The sequence below is a fragment of the Trachypithecus francoisi genome, unplaced genomic scaffold, assembly GCF_009764315.1.
Source record: "Trachypithecus francoisi isolate TF-2019V2 unplaced genomic scaffold, Tfra_2.0 Lachesis_group5, whole genome shotgun sequence".
NCBI lineage: Eukaryota > Metazoa > Chordata > Mammalia > Primates > Cercopithecidae > Trachypithecus > Trachypithecus francoisi.
Window position 1 is genome coordinate 72,844,773 of NW_022681470.1, and position 18,580 is coordinate 72,863,352.

The 18,580-nt window shown below is 35.8% G+C and overlaps 1 protein-coding gene across 1 annotated transcript in view; it reads right to left on the minus strand.

Annotated features, from left to right (window-relative positions):
* Window positions 1–18,580, minus strand: part of USH2A (usherin) — an 809,712-nt gene that overhangs the window by 137,456 nt on the left and 653,676 nt on the right. Inside the window, exons 55-57 of the mRNA XM_033195653.1 lie at window positions 12,550–12,657; window positions 5,515–5,698; window positions 4,450–4,607 (exon numbers count right to left, since the gene is read on the minus strand). Coding sequence (XP_033051544.1) covers window positions 4,450–4,607; window positions 5,515–5,698; window positions 12,550–12,657 — 450 coding nt within the window. The remainder of the gene's footprint in view (window positions 1–4,449; window positions 4,608–5,514; window positions 5,699–12,549; window positions 12,658–18,580) is intronic.

The window sequence follows — 18,580 nt, forward strand, 5'->3', positions numbered from 1 at the left end:
TCCTTCTAGAATATGTAGGTAAAGCTTTCTGGTTACTACTTCCTTCACGTTGCAAAACGTTATTGTTGCCATGTGGATATTTCCCCTTCAGGAGCTCACCACCTTCCAAGAATAATTCTTCTGGTTTTGATGCTCCCAGTAAAATACTATTCTCCCAGAATCATTTGGTTTTCACCAACACCCAGCTCTGTTTCTTGGCCCTCTGAGCTACTATTTCAAACATCATAGTTGATCCATTATAAATCTGAGAGACTTTGGTCAATAAATGAAAAGTCGATTTGGATTTAAGGGTTATGCCAAAGACAGGAAGGAACTAGTCTTAACAGGCAGTAGCAGACAGTAGACCTGAATTTGAATCCTGGCTCTGCAGTGTGTTGTTGAGCATATTATTATATCACTTTTTTGATATTCAAATTTCTTACCTTAAGATGGGGATAATGGTATTACCTGTCTCCTAGAGCTTGCATAAAAATTAACTGAGGTAAGGCAGAGAAAGAGCTTATCAGTGTTTGGCACATAGTAGGAGTTTAACAAATGGCAAATACACCAAGTAATATGAATATATGTACACGACATTTGTTATCAGTATCACAGGTACTCTCCCACTGGGTATTGTCACTGTTCCCTAGATCTTACCTTTCACTAGTAGGACTTATAAACATGTACTAAGACTTAGTTTATTTATAGCATTGGAACAATAATTTGAAAACTGAAAATCCAGTTAATTGTCTAGGTAATTTTTCGGTTGCCAAGTAACCACAAAGCCATTTTTTCTCCCAGCAACTTACCTGTCTAAGATTACTCTGTTCACATTAACCACAAAACAAAGTGCATATTGAAAAAATCAAATAAAATTCAGCCAGTATTTTGGCTTTAGACCATGAGTATCCAATATTTTGGCTTCCCTGGGCCACATTGAAAGAAGATTAATTGTCTTGGGTCACATATAAAACACACTAACACTAACAATAGCTGATGAGCTAAAACAAACAATTGCAAAAAAACCCAAGAAAGTGTATGGATTTATGTTGAGTGGCAATCAAAGCCATCCCGGGCTTTAGGTTGGACAAGCTTGCTTTAGACATTCAAGAGAAACTGGTGGATTTATGTTTTCAGAGAAAAAAATTATTGTAATTCACCAATTTCACTTGGTGAGTGTGATCCATGCTTTTGGTAAATCACGTCTAGTCCTTTTAGATATTTGGATGGGTAGGTAAAGCTTCTGTTTAAAATATATATTTGTGTTTAAAATATTTTCTTTCTGTTTAAAATATATATTTGTGACTATTCAGGAATAGAAAAATGTTTTTATTATCCAAATCAAAACACAGCGTGAGGTACTTTCGAATAAAATCTACTGTAGATGATACACAAGTCAAAATCATTTGACTGTTTACTGAGTTTAAAATCCTTCTAGGCACCAGGAAAAAGGTTTAATTTAAGATTTTAATCTTTCCTTATATTATATGGTTTCTGAAATGGATTTTGTGCATCTTAAACTATAAGATTGACAAGTCTGAATATTACAGATTTATTAACCATTGGTTAAATGGTTAGAGTTAGTGTGTAAAGTATTCTACAATATCCCCTAGGCTGTACCAGAATGAGCAATTTATACAAAGCCTGAGATATGTGAGAGTTAAGGTCATATTAAACAAGTGAAAGTTGTGTTTTATTCCACAATGATACCTTTCAAACATGATACATTAAACATTTAAGTATGATATTGAATTCAAAGAAAAAAATGACACATGCTGGGAAATTTGAAAGAGGTCCAAACCTCAGTAGGCAGTTTTATTATTTCGAAATGGAGGCTTTGAGACCCAGCAAATGTTGGAACAAGAATGTTTTAAAATGAGCAATTAAAGACAAAAAAATCATTCTTCAAACAATCACCATTGGTATCTATAGAATATTATACAGAACTAGATAATGTATTTACTATAATTACTTCGTTTAATCTTTACAGCAAGCCTACCTGCCTACATGTAGGTGTTATTGTTATCTCCACTTCACAGATGGAGAAAATTGAGACCTAGAGACTGTTTAAGTTCAGCTAATAGGTGGCAGTGCTGGGATATGAATCCTGGCTTTTTCATTTGTCTTATTTTCATAGTCATAAAATAAAGATATTTTCAAATCCATACTGAGCATGAAGTCTTCAGATTAGCAATGGCAACTGATATGTGTAATAATGTTAAAATAACAGATATTTTGATAAACCATGGGACTTCCCAGTCATATGGTAAGGAAATCACCAACTTTGCTCATCACCCTGAAAGCTCCTTTATTGTTCTTGGAGAATTTGGATTGTAGAAGACCCTAGTCTGAATCTAAAACTTTCTTGTCAGTAGGCTAAATCTGGTCTTAGATTGGCTCTATCCAGCTTCATTTTATTTTGTGGTGCAAAAACACAACAGCACAATAAAAATACCAAGAAGAAATATACTAAAAAATTGTGGCCAGGCACATTGGCTCATGCCTGTAATCCCAGCACTCTGGGAGGCAGAGGTGGGCGGATCACTTGAGGTCAGGAGTTCGAGACCAGCCTGGCCAGCATGGTGAAACCCCGTCTCTACTAAAAATACAAAAATTAGCCAGCCATGGTGGTGTGTGCCTATAGTCCCAGCTACTTGGGAGACTGAGGCAGTAGAATCACTTGAACCCGGGAAGTGGAGGTTGCAGTGAGCCAAGATTGCACCACTGCACTCCAGCCTGGGCGACAGAGCAAGACCCCATCACAAAATAAATAAATAAATAAATAAAATTTAAAAATCACAAGATAGCAATGCTATTCCATGAAAGTAGAAATCAATTCTGTAAAGGGGCTATAAATTTGTACATTTCCCACAGCAGAAGATATGTCTTTTCCTCTATTGACATTAAGAACAGAGTTCAAGAATATCTACGCTCTTAAAACATAAAGATTATAGCACTTTATGATGCATTCTACCACTATTAATTATTCCTTTATATTTTGTTTAATATGTTGTATATTTATTTTGAAACAAAAGTGGGTGAAATAATGTACATTTACTATTTTAGAGCAATTTATATTTTTCTTTGCTTATAAAGCTCTTTGTAAACTTTCTTTTGAATTTGGAGGAAAAATAACCTTTTTGATCTTAGATTATAGCAGAAGATGTTGGTATATAAGAACTTAAGTTTTATGTATTAGGCCTTTACACTATCTTTATAGCTATACAATATTACCTATTTTGACTGTTCAATTCAATAAAAATAGGCCACTGCTAATTATGTTATGGAATGGATCTACTGATGGCCCAAATGGCTGTAAACTAACTATTTGGTGCCTTGTTGAACTGTAGCTAAACTTATTCTGATGGGGACAAAAAGGGTGTGTCTCAATTTCATCTTAACACTAGATATTAAAAATAAAGTCACATATTTTTGAAGTGTATTTAACATCTTAATCAATTTTAAATTTTACTTGGAAATAAAAGTCCCCCATGTGTCCTTTACGTTAAAAGACAGAGAAAGCAAATCTCACTCTACTCTTTACTCCACGGTATTAATGCAGTCAGGATTTTACCTGAGGATGGTGCTTACTTCAAAATATAATATTGCACTAAGTCACAAGGCAACCCAATAATGACTAAATGGCTCAGTGAAGGCTATTCAGCTTACAGAGGAAGAATGCAGCTACCGTAAGTGGTCAAAACCCAAGGTACATGGGCGGAGTGAACAACTGTCTTTCCAAACTCCGCATTCACTGATATAATATAAAAGGAATGGTATAATGTCAATGATCCAATCTAAGGAGTCACATGGAAATGAACGTTCAAGGTAATTCTCACCTATGACTTGCACTGGTTGTATTAATTGAAGAGGAAGCCAGGCGCAGTGGCTCGTGCCTTTAATCTCAGCACTTTGGGAGGCCAAGGTGGGTGAATCACCTGAGGTCTGGAGTTCGAAACCAGCCTGACCAACATGGAGAAACCCCGTCTCTGCTAAAAAAAAAATACAAAATTAGCTGGGCGTGGTGGCGTATGCTTGTAATCCCACCTACTCAGGAGCCTGAGGCAGGATAATCGTTTGAACCCAGGTGTCAGAGGTTGTGGTGAGCCGAGATCGCTCCATTGCACCCCAGCATGGGCAACAAGAGTGAAACTCCATCTCAAAAAAAAAAAAAATAGATGAGTAAAAAGACAGATTTTTAGTCTCTTGTACTTGAAAGTGTTGCTTTCACAGAAAGGCATATATACTTATACATCTACACTGACATCTAGATACCTGTATCTCTATGTATGTATGTGTGTACTCATGCATCTATACACTTAGAAGTGTGGTTTAGATTCTGTTCGTATTTATGCAGGAGACCGACTATGTCTTTCTGATTTACTATATTAATAGTTCCATTCTTATCTCTAATTAATTCCTTTAAATTATTTACACACACACATACACACACACTTTTTTTTTTTTTACCTGGTGGTGTCCAAGCTACAAATATAGAATAAGGCCCAATTACTGTGATATTATATGGAGGATGGATTTCTTCTGGTGTTGACATAGGTGTTTGAACAATGTAATCATCACTAGTACTGCTGCCACCTCCAGTTTTGACTTCTAACTTGTAAGTGTATCTATATTTAAAAAGAAAGAAGAATGTGATAAGGTCATGCACAAGAGACTTGAACAATGATTACTGGGTTTTGTATCCATTGCTTAGTCCTACACTTGTGACAAATTGTAAATTCTTTGCTCCCTTTCCAGAAACTTGACTTGGTAGTTTTTCTTGCACAGGCAACATTCTCTCCAAGTCATTGTAATTTCAGCTGCTTTCAACTTTATTTTTAACCTGCTAGTAATTCATAGCTTTTCTTGAAGATTTCAGGAAAGTCTTGGAGTGTGCTGGTGGATTGTGGAGGATTCAAATTAATCTTCCCCATTTTTAAATGGGTTGGAGTTCAGGGAAATATGTTTAGAGAAAGATGTTTTTAAATTGATCTGCTATTCCTTACAATAAAATGAAATTGATCTCTACTTTCTACAATAAAACATCTGTTGATTTAAGATATGTTTTTGTCTCTGCTGAGAAATGAATGGGAATGAAATGCAAATACGTGGAACTTTTTCCTCTAAAACTACTCACAACTATATGTAGTGTAGCAAGTAGAGAAACATTGTACAAGAAAAAAGGAGAGTTGATGGAAAACAAAATGCTTTACATCTCTTTTATTGCTAGTTCAAGGATGCATGTTTTTGAAGATAATTTGGTAAATTTTAAAGTTTAATACTTCATGTATTTTGTATATTTAAAAATTCTCATGCTTTTATGTCAAACAGAAGACAAATTATTTATAGTTTTAAGAAATTTCGTGTAGTCTAAAGACTAAATGATTTAGCACTTTTATTAGTTGTTGAATGGCCAAGGAATGAGGAAGTTAATTAAACAATTTAATAACTTTCAGTGGGACATGCATTTCTTATCAACCCAGAGAAATGTACAAATCTTGCTGTATGATTGGTAAAGTTTTCTTTTAGTTTTACCTGCTATTGGGCTCCAAGTTTTTATCAGTGAAATTCTGCTCTTCACTGCCACCCAGGAAAAGCAAGTTTCTATTACGACTCAATTGATATTGAGAAATGAGGCCATTGGGCTTTTCTGGCAGACTCCAATATAATTCCACAGTTGTAGAATTGATGATAATGTGTCGAGGTGTCACCCAAACTCCTGGCAAGAATAACGCAATGAGGTTTTATTGTTAGGATAAAATAAACAGTGTATCAAAAGTCACACTATCTCCCCATGAACTGTGATATTTTTTCTGTTGATTTTAAAAAATATCTAACTATAAGGAACAAAAATACACAATTTGTGTAAATATATTTTTACTACTTTGATTATTTTATTTTTGAATTGCCTTTGGAAAGTGAATTTCAGACAACTAGCAGTGGATAATTTCTCTGCCTTGGTTGTCACTCTGAGTGTATTTTAAATCAAGGCCTGAGAGACTATCTGGGGATTTCAAACTTTTTAATACGATTTACCTGGAATACGTGAAAGTAAGCATAATCGAATATTTACCTGAATTATACAATTCAACAAATGAGTGCACTTTCCCTTTTTCTTGCCCATCAGTGCGATGCTTTCTTCTCTTTTCTTCTCTGGCTATGCCTCTGGCCTCATTTACTGGGATCTCTTCCCCTCCTGGACCTTGAAAGGATGTAATGCCTCAGAGCAGTAGGCTCTGTTCTCTCTCTCCTCTCTGTGTTTCCTCTTTTCTCTTCTTCTTTTTCTCTCTTCTCTTCCCTTCCAACACTGACTTCCCAGGTGATCTCCATTCAGTATGGGTTTTATATATGCATATGCTGAAGACCCCCAAAGGCATATGTCTAGATTGAAACTCTCTTCTGAGTGTCAGACTCAAGAATCCAACTGTTTGCTTGACACCTCCATTTGGATGACTGATGATATATCAAAAACTAAAAACATGCAAAACAGAACTCTTGTTTTTCCTGTCTACAATCTATGTACCTCCCAATCTTGTCCATCTATCCATTTTCTTGGACAATACACACAAAAATAATGATCCTTGAGACTTTCACTTTTCATACCCCCAAATGTAATCTAACATCAAGCCCAGAAGATTCTATAAGGTATACTTCCCTGTATCTTTACTTCCACATCGCCTGGTTCAAGCCACATTTCTCTCTCTCAGAAACTCCTGTCATAGCTTCTAAACTTGCCTTCATGTTGAAATCTTGGCCTTCTGTACTCCATTGGGATCTTTATAAAAGTGTATAAAGTGTATATGTAAGCCAGTGTCATCTTTATGAACCATATAACCCTTTTGAATTTTTTCATATAATATAATCCCAATTTCTTATTATGACCCATGTGGTCCCACATTTTATTGGCTCTGGCCTACATGGCAGTGTTCTTTCCACCATTCACAGAGCTGTGGCCATACCAGATTCCTTTCTATCCCTAGAATGCTTCAGGTTATTTCCTACATCTGGGCTTTTGAACTTCCATTCCTTTGACCTGGAACACTTTTGTTCCCTTGCAACATGACATTTTTGAATTTTGTTCTCATATGCAGAATTGCTCTTATATGTAGAATGTTCTCATACGTTCTCATAGTTCAGTTACTTTTGTAACTATCACCTTATTGATAAGACCTTATTTTAATACTCTCTTAACTCTAACTTGAACCCCATCTAATGGAGTCCCAACCTAGTTTCTCTGTATTGCATGGCCTTTTCTATTTTCTTCTTAACACTCAAAACACCATAATAAAATTCTTTCTTCAACATACTATTATTTTTACGTTATATGACAGTGCAGTCCACTCTTTTTCCTGCTTTGATGCAAGATTAGTTCCATGGTAGCAGGGATCTTCTCTGTCTTATTTGTCAATGTATCTCTATGGATAACGCAATGCCTAATACAAGTTTAATGAATAGATTTATTGTAAATATATCTCCTGCAAAATACTATGCTAAGCACTGCAGGCAGTTCTAGGGAAAGCAAAGATAACTAAGATGTGGCTCACTCTTTCAAGGAGCTTATACGTCTGTCTAAAAGACAAAATATACACACAAACAACTGTAATTCAATGTCAAACATTCAAATACTCTTATAGATGTACAAACCTATTGATGGAGAACCCAGCAATGAGAAAGCTCAATCCTACCACTTTATGTTGTTATCGAGTTATACTCTGATTAGACACTGTAAATCTCTTCTGGAGATTAAAAAAAAAAACTCATTTCAATATTAGGTTCCCTGTAATCAATAGCTTTTGCTTGATTGTATCTCCTGTGTAGGTTACTCTGTACAGGATAAGATTTTGACACTTTAGAAGAAAAATTTTCAGAAGAGTAAAATGCAATTTATTTAGCAGCATCCTGAAAGAAACAAGATAGATTTCAAAAATGTCTCAAACATCCCAGCTTTCTAAGGAGCAATATATTCCTGAGAAGAAAGTAGTTCATTTCATTTTGTTCTGAGAGTTTGCTCTGTTCTAGATATTTGGAAAAATTGACAAATCATAGTATATATTTATGTGTGGGTTTCTCTGCCAACGGCTGCTAGATGATTCAACCAATCAGAGGTCTGATTTAAATGTGATATTAATTTGTTCATTCAAAAGATAAAGTATAAAGTCTTAACTCATAATCTGCTTCCTGTAGTTATATCTTTTTCATCTTGAACGTTGTATTGAAAATCACCAAGGTACTAGAATGGCTCTTGCTTGGTTTCTGATTTGAACCAGACAATAAAGCCTGTGGATATGGAGGAGCTAATAGAATAAAATGAAACGTAATTTTGGGTTTGTTTCAACTTTTAAGTAAAAGTTGAGTTTATTATTTATACAGGCTGGCAAAAGCTCTGTTCAAGTTGGTAATAACTCCACGTCTGTTGATTTGATTGATAAGATGCAGTTCAAATGTATACATAACCAGAAAGTGCTGCATTTTTACTTGGATGGTGATATGGGGACATCATTATCTTAGTAGCTGCAAGAAATCTTTGCTAGAGTAAGACGATGTTTGGTGAGATATATCAATGAGTCCTAGGTGGAGAATTTGTCCCCTTCACCATGTAACGCCAGTCTAAGTCTCAGGTGAAACCAGAAAAACCTATTCTGTATAATAAGGGAGCAAATTGAGGCAGTTCAAGGGAAAGAAATGAATAGTAGGGAGGAAAGTAACCTAGGAGGATGGGGTGGGGTAAACTAGCTGAGAGGTTAAAAGGGTAAACGTAGAATTAAACCTTGCTGGACCTCTTTACACAATGATAACCAGTATAACATGTGTACTGTACTTGTTTTAAATTTATCTTGAGTTGCATGCAATATTACCCACTTCTCATGTCCCTACAAATCTTCATTCCAATTCAAAATTCCCAACATTTATTGTGGATTGTTTTTCTCGTGAAATCTGGTGATAGGAACCAATTTTGTATTAGCTGATGTCAGGGATGCACTGAATTCTGGACTGTTTAGTATTAATTTATTCACTCAACATTCTATCTGACTTTGTGTCATTTTCTGTGTTGGGCACTGTGGATATGAAGATAAAGACTCACTCTTACCCTTCATGGAGTTCATGTATCATGGTGAATAAAGATGAGTCGATAAAAAATTGTACTCCAGTATGATACATGCTTTAAGAGAAGGAGGCACAGTATCTGTTAGAACACTTAGAAAGGGTAACCTGATATAGACTGTGGGGAGAAATGGAGATGGGTAGGAAGTAGGTGGTTGTAGTCGAATGTTTCAGAAGCGGAGATGTGCGAACCAAGTTTTGAAAAGGTGGGCATTAACTGAGTGAGGATGTAGGGAAAGGGAGTTCAGGCTGAGGGGAACCCACAGAAAGTCCTAGAAATATGGGCAAGGATGGCAGGGCTGCACATACCTTGGCATGACTGGTGCATTGCATGGCATGTGGGGAAGACTGAAAGCCTCGAAAAAATGATGGAAGTTAAAACTTGAGGGGTCCATGTTGCTTTGCTAAGGAGATATGGATGTATGTCTTCCTGGAAGGAAATGGGATTTTATGGAGGTGACTAATATGGCATATTCTTATTTTGTCAAAAGAGGAAAAATAATTAAGATGTGGGAGGTGAGAAAGAGGAAAAATGACTAAAAATGACTGGAGGAGGCACACCTAGTTAGGAGGATCCAGAGAACTTCTCTTCTTATAACTATAAAGATCTGAACTAAGGTAGTGGTAAAACGGATGGTAAAGAAGAACAACTTTTTAAAAAGTCCTTAAGATTTAAAATGAGTAAGATTTTATGAAGAATTATGTATTACATACGGAAAAGGGAGCCATCAAGAATGTCAAGCTTTGGGCTTAGGTGATAGGTAGGTGGTAGTATCTGAGAGAAGAAGAAAAGCAGGTTGAGGAGTAGAGTGGAGTGGAAGAATTAAGTGGTGAAGTACTGAGGTTAAAGTTTTTGAAAAACACCTAAATATAAATACGTAGTAGACCAGTAAATAAATAGGATTTAAATCCACAAGGGTAGCTTTAGTATTTGGTAGCTCTCAGCCTCCATTAGGAGATAAAGTTAGTGCTTGAGAATTCCAGAACAGCCTGGGAGTTATAGTGCAAACAGTAGAGGAAAAAACAAAGGGCACATAAACGTTAAAAGAAGGGCAGAGAAAGAGGAATCTAGAATGAAACTGAAAAAGACTGGTTCTTCTTTTCCCTTATCTTTTCCACATTATCAATGTGGAAAGGATGACTGCAATTTTGCATGATTTATCTCTAAAATGAATTATAACTCACTTGGATTTCAGTAATTGTAGAAAAGAAGAGTAATAATTCTATTCAAAATCTTCCCATTATTTGGCTAAAGGTACAGGTACACAGTTTTCTGTGAGGATAAAACTGTAGAGAACTGTGTCCAACTTATCAATGAGGTTGTAATGTGCATTTATTTTTTCTTAGATTGAAAATGACAGGCAAGTGAAAAGAGCTCAGGTTGCATTGGCTATGCTAAACACTTCTTTTAATTCTCTCCATGTTCACTTAAAATATTCATGTATGAGATTTTCAAATTATATCCTATGTATTTCAAAATGGCATTTTATAATTAGTTATATCTGGGTGAATAATTTAAAGTGGTATACTTGTTTTCACTTTACAATAAAACAACAAAACTTAATGTGATTGCTAAGGTGTTCCCGAGTTAAGCATTCACACTATATTTATATCATATATGAGTTATATATAAATGGCACTTATTCAGCTAGAAAATGGCCCTAAATCCATCTTTCTTCTGCAGAGGAAAGTCAATTTTGTTTATCATTTCTTTGCATGGTTGTTAGTGTTAAAGGAAAGGTACAAACAGTTAAAAAAAGAAATTAAGGGCATTTATCATATCACATTTCCCTTCACTGTTGAAAGCTACAATTTTTAAGTCATAAAATGTAAGTCCTTTCAAGAAATTTTGTTGGGAAAAGTGGGAAAATAGATGTGTATTTCCAATGAATTTAAATACATGAATTTGGTAGAGAGAAATGGAACAAGAGATTCCGTTATTTTATCAGGCTTGAGTTTCAGCCAAATCTGGTTGATAGATCCTTTAAAATTATCCATTATCATCAAAGTATCCATTTGATAGTTTACCTTTCCAAAAAATCCACTGCTGGTTTCTTCCTTTCAAAGGAACACTAAGCTTTTTGACATGAAACATTCTTTATATAGAAAACATCATTAGTGAATTCCTGGTGAGGAGCCATATGCCCCATATGTGGAATTTTCCATTTTATTCCCCATTTACTGGTAGGAAGTTCAGGTCTAATATTCTGAGGTACAACAATCCCTTTCATTAGAAGAGTAATGGACAAGTAGTTCAGGAGTCTATGGTGGTAATTAACATTGCATTTCTATTTAGAAACTTATTTATGCCTTGGTTTCCCCATATGAAAAATAGGCAGATAATGAAGATTAACAAAATAATTAGTTGATCACTAACACATGCCACTGAGTATATTATTCTTTTGCAAGTAAATGACACCACCCATCCCACCTCTCAACGCATGGGTAACCATTGCTATCAGTTGGTATGTATACCTCCTGGATTTTTAAATGCATTTATTTATTAACCATTAACAACAAATGTCATTTTCTCAGTTTGTTCTTATACATTAACATAATTCCATAACTTCCTCTTTGTATGAACTGATTATCTTATTGTTTTATATTGGCGCATGAAATTCCACAATATGAGGATAGTGATTCTATTTAGCAATTCTCCTACTCACAAACATTAAAATTGCTCCCAACATTTTGCTATTAAACAAAATAAATGCTTCAATAAACATCCTGGTGGATGCCTCCTTGAGCAGTGTGGCACAGTTTCTGGCATAAATGATGAAAACAGAATGGCTGTATCATGGGAAATTAACAATTTAAATGTAATAGACATTTCCAATTTGCCATCTAAGGTGATGATTCCATCTTATATTCCTTCAAACTGTGTCTGGTTGTACATCTCTGTACATCACTGTTCATTTGTCAAAATCCTTGTTTCTTGTGGTCCATCTCAGAAGTCATCTGATCCACAAAGTCTTTCTTGATGTTAATGATGGGTTATTGTCTCTTCCTCTTCAGGTCAACCTTAGCACTCTATTCATTTGTTCTTTCTTAACATCAACTTTCAGATTTTCTCTCTTCATACAGATCTTTCTCCTATCACTTCTACTTGATTGTCAATCTTGAGGGCAGAGAATATTTTAAATAACTTCAGCAGTGAGCATGGTGCTTATTACATATTAGATGCTCCCAAAATATTTGTTTAACATCTGAGTTTTTGAAAAATTTCAATAATTCTGCTTTCCACAGAAAGTCAACTCTAAAAAGGTTAAAGAATTGAAAGCGAACTGATCTTGGGAAGCTACACATACATGAATCAAGCCTGAAGAATGGGAACCTAGAATACTATTTTATTTTGTACCTATCAACTTTATTGCCTCTTCCTTGTTTGTTATGAAGGAATTTACAGATTCTATCTCAAAATGCTGTGTGAAAATTTCTTCCCTCAAACCATGGATATTGTTTCATTACCTTCAGGAGCTGCCTGCAGTGTCTGACCTAGAAAAGGCTCGCTTGAAGTGCACCCAGCAGATGTACAAGCCGTAAGCGTGAAACTGTAGTTGGTGTATGGCTGGAGACCTAGAAAAAGCAAGCAAGAAATAAAGTACACCTTAAGAGGTTACTTATTATCAATTAAGCACCAGAAGTAACATGCAGAGTTGTAGATATGATAGCCAAAACATTTAAGAGTACTCTTTAAAACACTCTTTAAAGAAGGTCTGAACCTCATAAGAGGTTAAGTGTTGAGCAAAATTTCATTTATCACTGATAAACTAATAAATTCTCAGTCATAGAAGAGACCTTAAAATTCACGTGAACCATCTACCCTTCTCTTGATTCCCTATACAATATGTCATTGAAGAGGCTGTCCCGTCTATATGATCAGAGCACTCCGTCTCCCAAAGAGCCCATTTCATCTTTAGAGAGCCCTAGAGTTATCCTTATTGTGTTTGAAAGTCCTTCCTTATATTGTGATGAAATCTTTCTATCGCTTTCACCCCTGGGGACATATAGAACAAATCTAATTTCTTTTCCACATGACAGTTCTTCAAATGTTTGTAGACAGTTATCAAAACCCCCTGAGTCTTCTCTTCTCCAGGCTAACCATCCCAGTCTCTGCAATTGCTTCTTATATAAATAGGGGCAGGAAAATAAAAAGAAGGTTAGATTCAACATTTTCTTGCCCCAAGTCATATTCAGCTCATATTAATGCCAACCAACACTTTTGTTTTTAAACTTTGCACTCTACCTAATGTGCCTCTTTTTTGAGGTGTGTTGATTTTGTCTTTACACGTAGATTAAGGCTAATTTGGAGAAGAGATGGTGCTTATTACTTCTTTCGTATTCAGAATATGATACAGCATGGCAATTGTTCGTAAGTTTTCAGGGAGAAAAGAATGACAATCCATCTAAAATAGAAGTTGTATATTGTTAGATTTTGCTGCTCTGTGCGTGGCTGGTGACCTTGTGAGAGTTACTGAGCTCTCTTTGCCTTGGTCTACTGATCTGTAAAATGGGGAATCATTATAGCACCTAGCAGACAGGAGAAGATGAAATAGGATACACAAAGTAGTATTTCATTCCAGCAGAAGCAACTTTAAAACTCAGCAGCATTCAACAAGGAGGATATTGAGGCTTACAAGACATCTCTCCCTTGACTCTTGGGAAAGTTCAAACAATGCCAAAGCTCTCTTGAGAAAAAAATAGTATTTTAAAACAATAGCACTTAGCCTATTTGTTAAATAATTGAACTAAGTTACAGATGAATCCAATGATTGTTATGCTTATTTTTTCATGTATTTTGAGCTACATTTTCACATATTTTGTTCTTTTGGTGGAATGATCGTTCCTTCAGAGATGTTCATGTGTCACTTTGTCCGTTTATGCAGATTTCTCCTCAAATGCTACATTTAAAAAAATTTTGACCACTTTATCTAAACAACCCACCCATCACTTTTTATCACCTCACATAACTTTCTTATTTGATAGCCTTCAATCATCTCTGATGTTTGCTGTGTCTCTTGCTTATTCGTTATTTGTCTCCCACTTTAGATGTATGCTCTGAAAGAACAACAACTTTGTTTTGCCTATCTGTATCCTTAGGATTGTGACAGGCACAAAAGGTGTGTTTGTTCAATGAACGAAAAAATTACCGATCTCACTCATTTAGAATGAGAGCAGTAGTCTGGGTTCTCTGCTAAAGCAATAATGTTCGGCAGCTGGAGCTGCCCCAAGGTTTAGCTTCAGAGCCTTTTGTATTTTCTTATCAACTTAGTGATAAGATGCAGGCACTTATTTGATTATAATCTTCCATTTGGTTGCTTTGGAGGATTTACATAATTTTGATGTTTACCTGATTTACAGATGAAGAATATGACTAAAGATCTAAGCCATACGCAAGCCACATATGTTTGATAAAAGCTTATGGGAAAATGCTAAGATTACAAAACATAGAGCTCAAAATAATGGAAGGGAACATTCAAGAATGAAACTCAGAGGTTGCAGTGGCAAACTCATTTAGCTTGACAATGTCTCCTCTTTACTCTCACTACTGACAAAAAGGGTCTTGACCAATGTGATACCATTTTACCTGAATATCTTATTTTCCCCATTTAGAATATAAGCCCTTTGAGAGTAGAAATGACATCACTGAGTGAGTCTTTTTGGGAAGTCATTTTCCCCTATAGTGCCCATTTTTAGGCATTCAGTGTTGAACAAATATTGCTTAAGGAAGAGCATGCCCACGATATTGTCCCATAAGGTTTGCAGGGATACGAGGCTATGATGTCTGTCACCATGTGACCTGACCAAAAAGGTCCTTCCTCATAATTCCATCAGTATCCCTGCCCACGGCATTGATTTCATTGAGTCGGAGATTTTTTTAGTTGCAGAATATTAATGAAATAACAGAAATTAATATGTTGTGAGCCATACATATATTCTAGATTTTTTCTTGAATGCCAGATGTAAATATGGTAGCTGAAAGTAAACAGATATTTTATTTTTTTCTGGAATATTCTGACCAAAACAATGGCCTCAGTTATCTTCCTCAACGTGGTCCTGGTTGGTCTGATTTCAGATATGCAGTGACTATAAAAGAAAATTTTAGGATGAGCATTAGGGAAAAAAGAAGATTCATAATCACAGAGGTTTGCTAAGGTTGATTAGAGGATTAAGAGTATTTGTAACGAGAATTGTAGTTGAAAGGAAAATTAATGTATATAAAAATATAAATTGTCATTTCTTGACAAAGCCTTTCTGCAGCAAGTTGAGTGGTCTCCATTTTACTTACAGCCTAGAATTTGAGAAGGCAGGTGTTTAGGCATGGTACAACAGTAGAGCATCCAGCAACTTAGGGATTTTTGATAGAGGGAGGAAACTGCATCAAAGGAGTTTACATTAAATGGGGTAGGTTCACCAAGCTACAGGTGTTTACATTAAATGGGGTAGTTTCACCTAGCAGGATATGGGGGTAGGGCTGGTGGAAGGAATATGTTTCTCCTGAAGCTACTGGTGTACTAGAATCAAGGAGGAATGGCAAACTCAGCACTGAGCAGAAAACCTTGTCAAGAAGTCAGAGGAGTTCAAACATATTGTCAAATCAAGAGGAGTCAACATGGTGCACTGAGGAAAGGAGACCAAGATTGAAGAACCAAAAGGATGAGAGTGGGAGACATGTCTGCAAGTGAATATGGGGAGAATGGCAGTTTCACTCTAATTCATTGGCACTTTATCCTCAAGAGCTGTGTCTGTCCTTGAAATGCAGACATGCTGGCCAGTTTAATGGACCATGTGAGCAAAATGTAGAAATACTTAGGCTCATTTCAAAAGATGTTTGCTAATGTGTGTCAGGAAACTTCACATCTGCCATATTTACCTTCCAGGGTCTGTTCCTGCTTTTTAGAACAAAACTCACAGTTTCTTTGGATAAGCCAGTCATTTGTCCACTATCAGGCTTTGTACTTTATTTAGTGTTGACTTCGTCTGGACTGAGGAGTGTATAGACGACCCAAGCCTGAACACCAAGCTCTATGTTGTCCCATCACATAAGAGCTAGAACTAACAGTATTTAAATTACTCAATGGCTGCCTTCCCTCTGAAGATTAAGCAGCATTTAGAAGACAAAAAAAAAATGGTAGAAACCATTGCAGCTGCTCTTTTTTAAGATTAATATTATTTTAATTGGCAAGTCATAATTGTATACATTGTAGCTGCTCAAAATGAAAAAAAGTTAGAAGAATTTAGTTCAAACACCAGCACAAAAACTATAAATTAGGAAGAAAAAACCCAACAAACAAAACTCAGGGTGTTTTTGTTTTCGTTGATCTGTTTTTAATTCTCTTTTCATTGGACTCTATACATTAACTAAATATATTTTATGAGAATTGCAGTTATTTTAAAGGAAGTTAGTTATAAGATTATATAAATGACATACTAGCAAAAGTTTATTGAGCATGTACTACTACTTGGCCCACTTCTGTGCACTTTATGGGTGTTAATATAATCAATGCCCACACTAACTTTCTGCTGTGCATGCTATTATTTGTTCATTATATAGATAAGGAAGCTAAGGCACAGAAAGTTGGAGGAAATTGCCTATGATCACAGAGATAAGAAAGGGCTGGGGCCAGGTGCAGTGGCTCATGCCTGTAGTCTCAGCACTTTGGAAGGATGAGGCGGGTGGATCACCTGAGGTCGGAAGTTTGAGACCAGCCTGGCCAACATAGTGAAACCCTGTCTCTACTAAAAAAAACCCTACAAATGTTAGCCAGGCATAGTGGCACATGCCTATAGTCCCAGCTGTTTGGGAGGCTGAGGCTGGAGAATTGCTTGAACCTGGGAGGCAGAGGTGGTAGTGAGCTGAGATCCTGCCACTGCACTCCAGCCTGGGTGACATAGTAGCGAGACTGAAAAAAAAAAAAGAAAGAAAGAAAGAAAGAAAGAAAGAAAGAAAGAAAGAAAGAAAGAAAGAAGAAAGAAAGAAAGAAAGAAGGAAAGAAAGAAAGAAAGAGCCAGCCAGTATTGGAAGTTTGGCAATTACACTGAGAAATGTGGCCCAGAACAACTGGGTCAGGCTTCCTAGCCTTATAACAAAAACCATGACATAAATAGCTCAAAGCCCAGTGAAATTTCCAGCAATATAAAAAATTCAAGTGGGACTACATATTTTAATATTTTCATTTTAAATATTATTATGAGTCACGTAGTGAGGTACTGAGTCATGTTCTCTGCTAAGAGAGCAGTCTGAAATGAGGTTGTTTGGGTTCTAATACTTATCTACTTAATAAGTACTTGACTACAAGGAAGTTTTCTGGCTTCTAGGTTCCTCAGTTTCTATATCTAGAAACTGTAGGCATGATAGTAGAGACTGCTTAATAGGTCTACAGATTAACTTAAGTGAAGGCAATATCTAAATCCATAATTTAGAAAATTTAAAACCATATTCTTTTAGTTTTTATATTTTCCATATTGTTAGAGGATTGGATTACTAATAGGCTTGGCTCTGATAATCTGTAAGAAAGCATCAACTACCATCAGGCATAGATGATTTACATGAACCTGATGACCTTTCATATATACGACTCTGTAAAACTCAATAAAATGAACACATTTCAACTGGAATTTGCTGTCATTTTAAGTAAGCCTCTATCGGTAGTCCTTAAAATGAGATATATATGACATATTAGCAACAGGCAATGAAAAGGGCACACCAATTGAAAACTACTCATGAATTGATCAGGATGAGAAGAGGGAAATAAAGGGATGTCTCAAAGGAACTGTTCCAACTGTAACTTAATCCTGAAGTCGAAGAGTAGAAGGAGAAAAGAAAACATCATTCAAGTGCTCAGCATTGAATTAGAAGAGTAGGAAATAGCAGTTGTAGAGTACAGAAAGGCAAATGCATGGAGAAAAGCCAAGTATTTAACATTTCAGTATAGTGAAGATTACTGTGGCTGCAAATTACCTGAATTTCCCTACAGGGAATCATGTTCTTTTTTAAAGGAAAGAAGCATAATATAACCAAACTCATTACAATTACACCTCCAAGTAACATTACTTTCAAGAGTAAATGTGTGCTAAAAGGGACTGCAAAAAGTCTGCCTTTAGTTCATAAAAATATAATTTGGAAAACAAAACCCATGTTTACAAAAGTTACATTTGATGTACTCTATAAAGAACAGCTTGCTTCCAATTTTTAATCTCCTGATAAATAGTCAAAAAAAGGCACTTTAGCCATTATAATTTCACATAGCAAGTGCTACTTCAAAACATTCAGCCAATTATTCTATAGCGTCATCTGTTATGTTCTAAAGAACTACCAAATAGTCCTAAAGAATATGTAATTCCGTGAGTTCCTCCATCAGCATGTTTAGTGATTAGCTCAAGCACTGAGAGGCCTGAGTTACATTAAAAAGTTTTTGTTAGGTGGTTATAAAGTATTGTAAATAACCATCCTGCGGATAAGTCATCTGTCCTGGCACCAGTTCACCCAAACTGGATG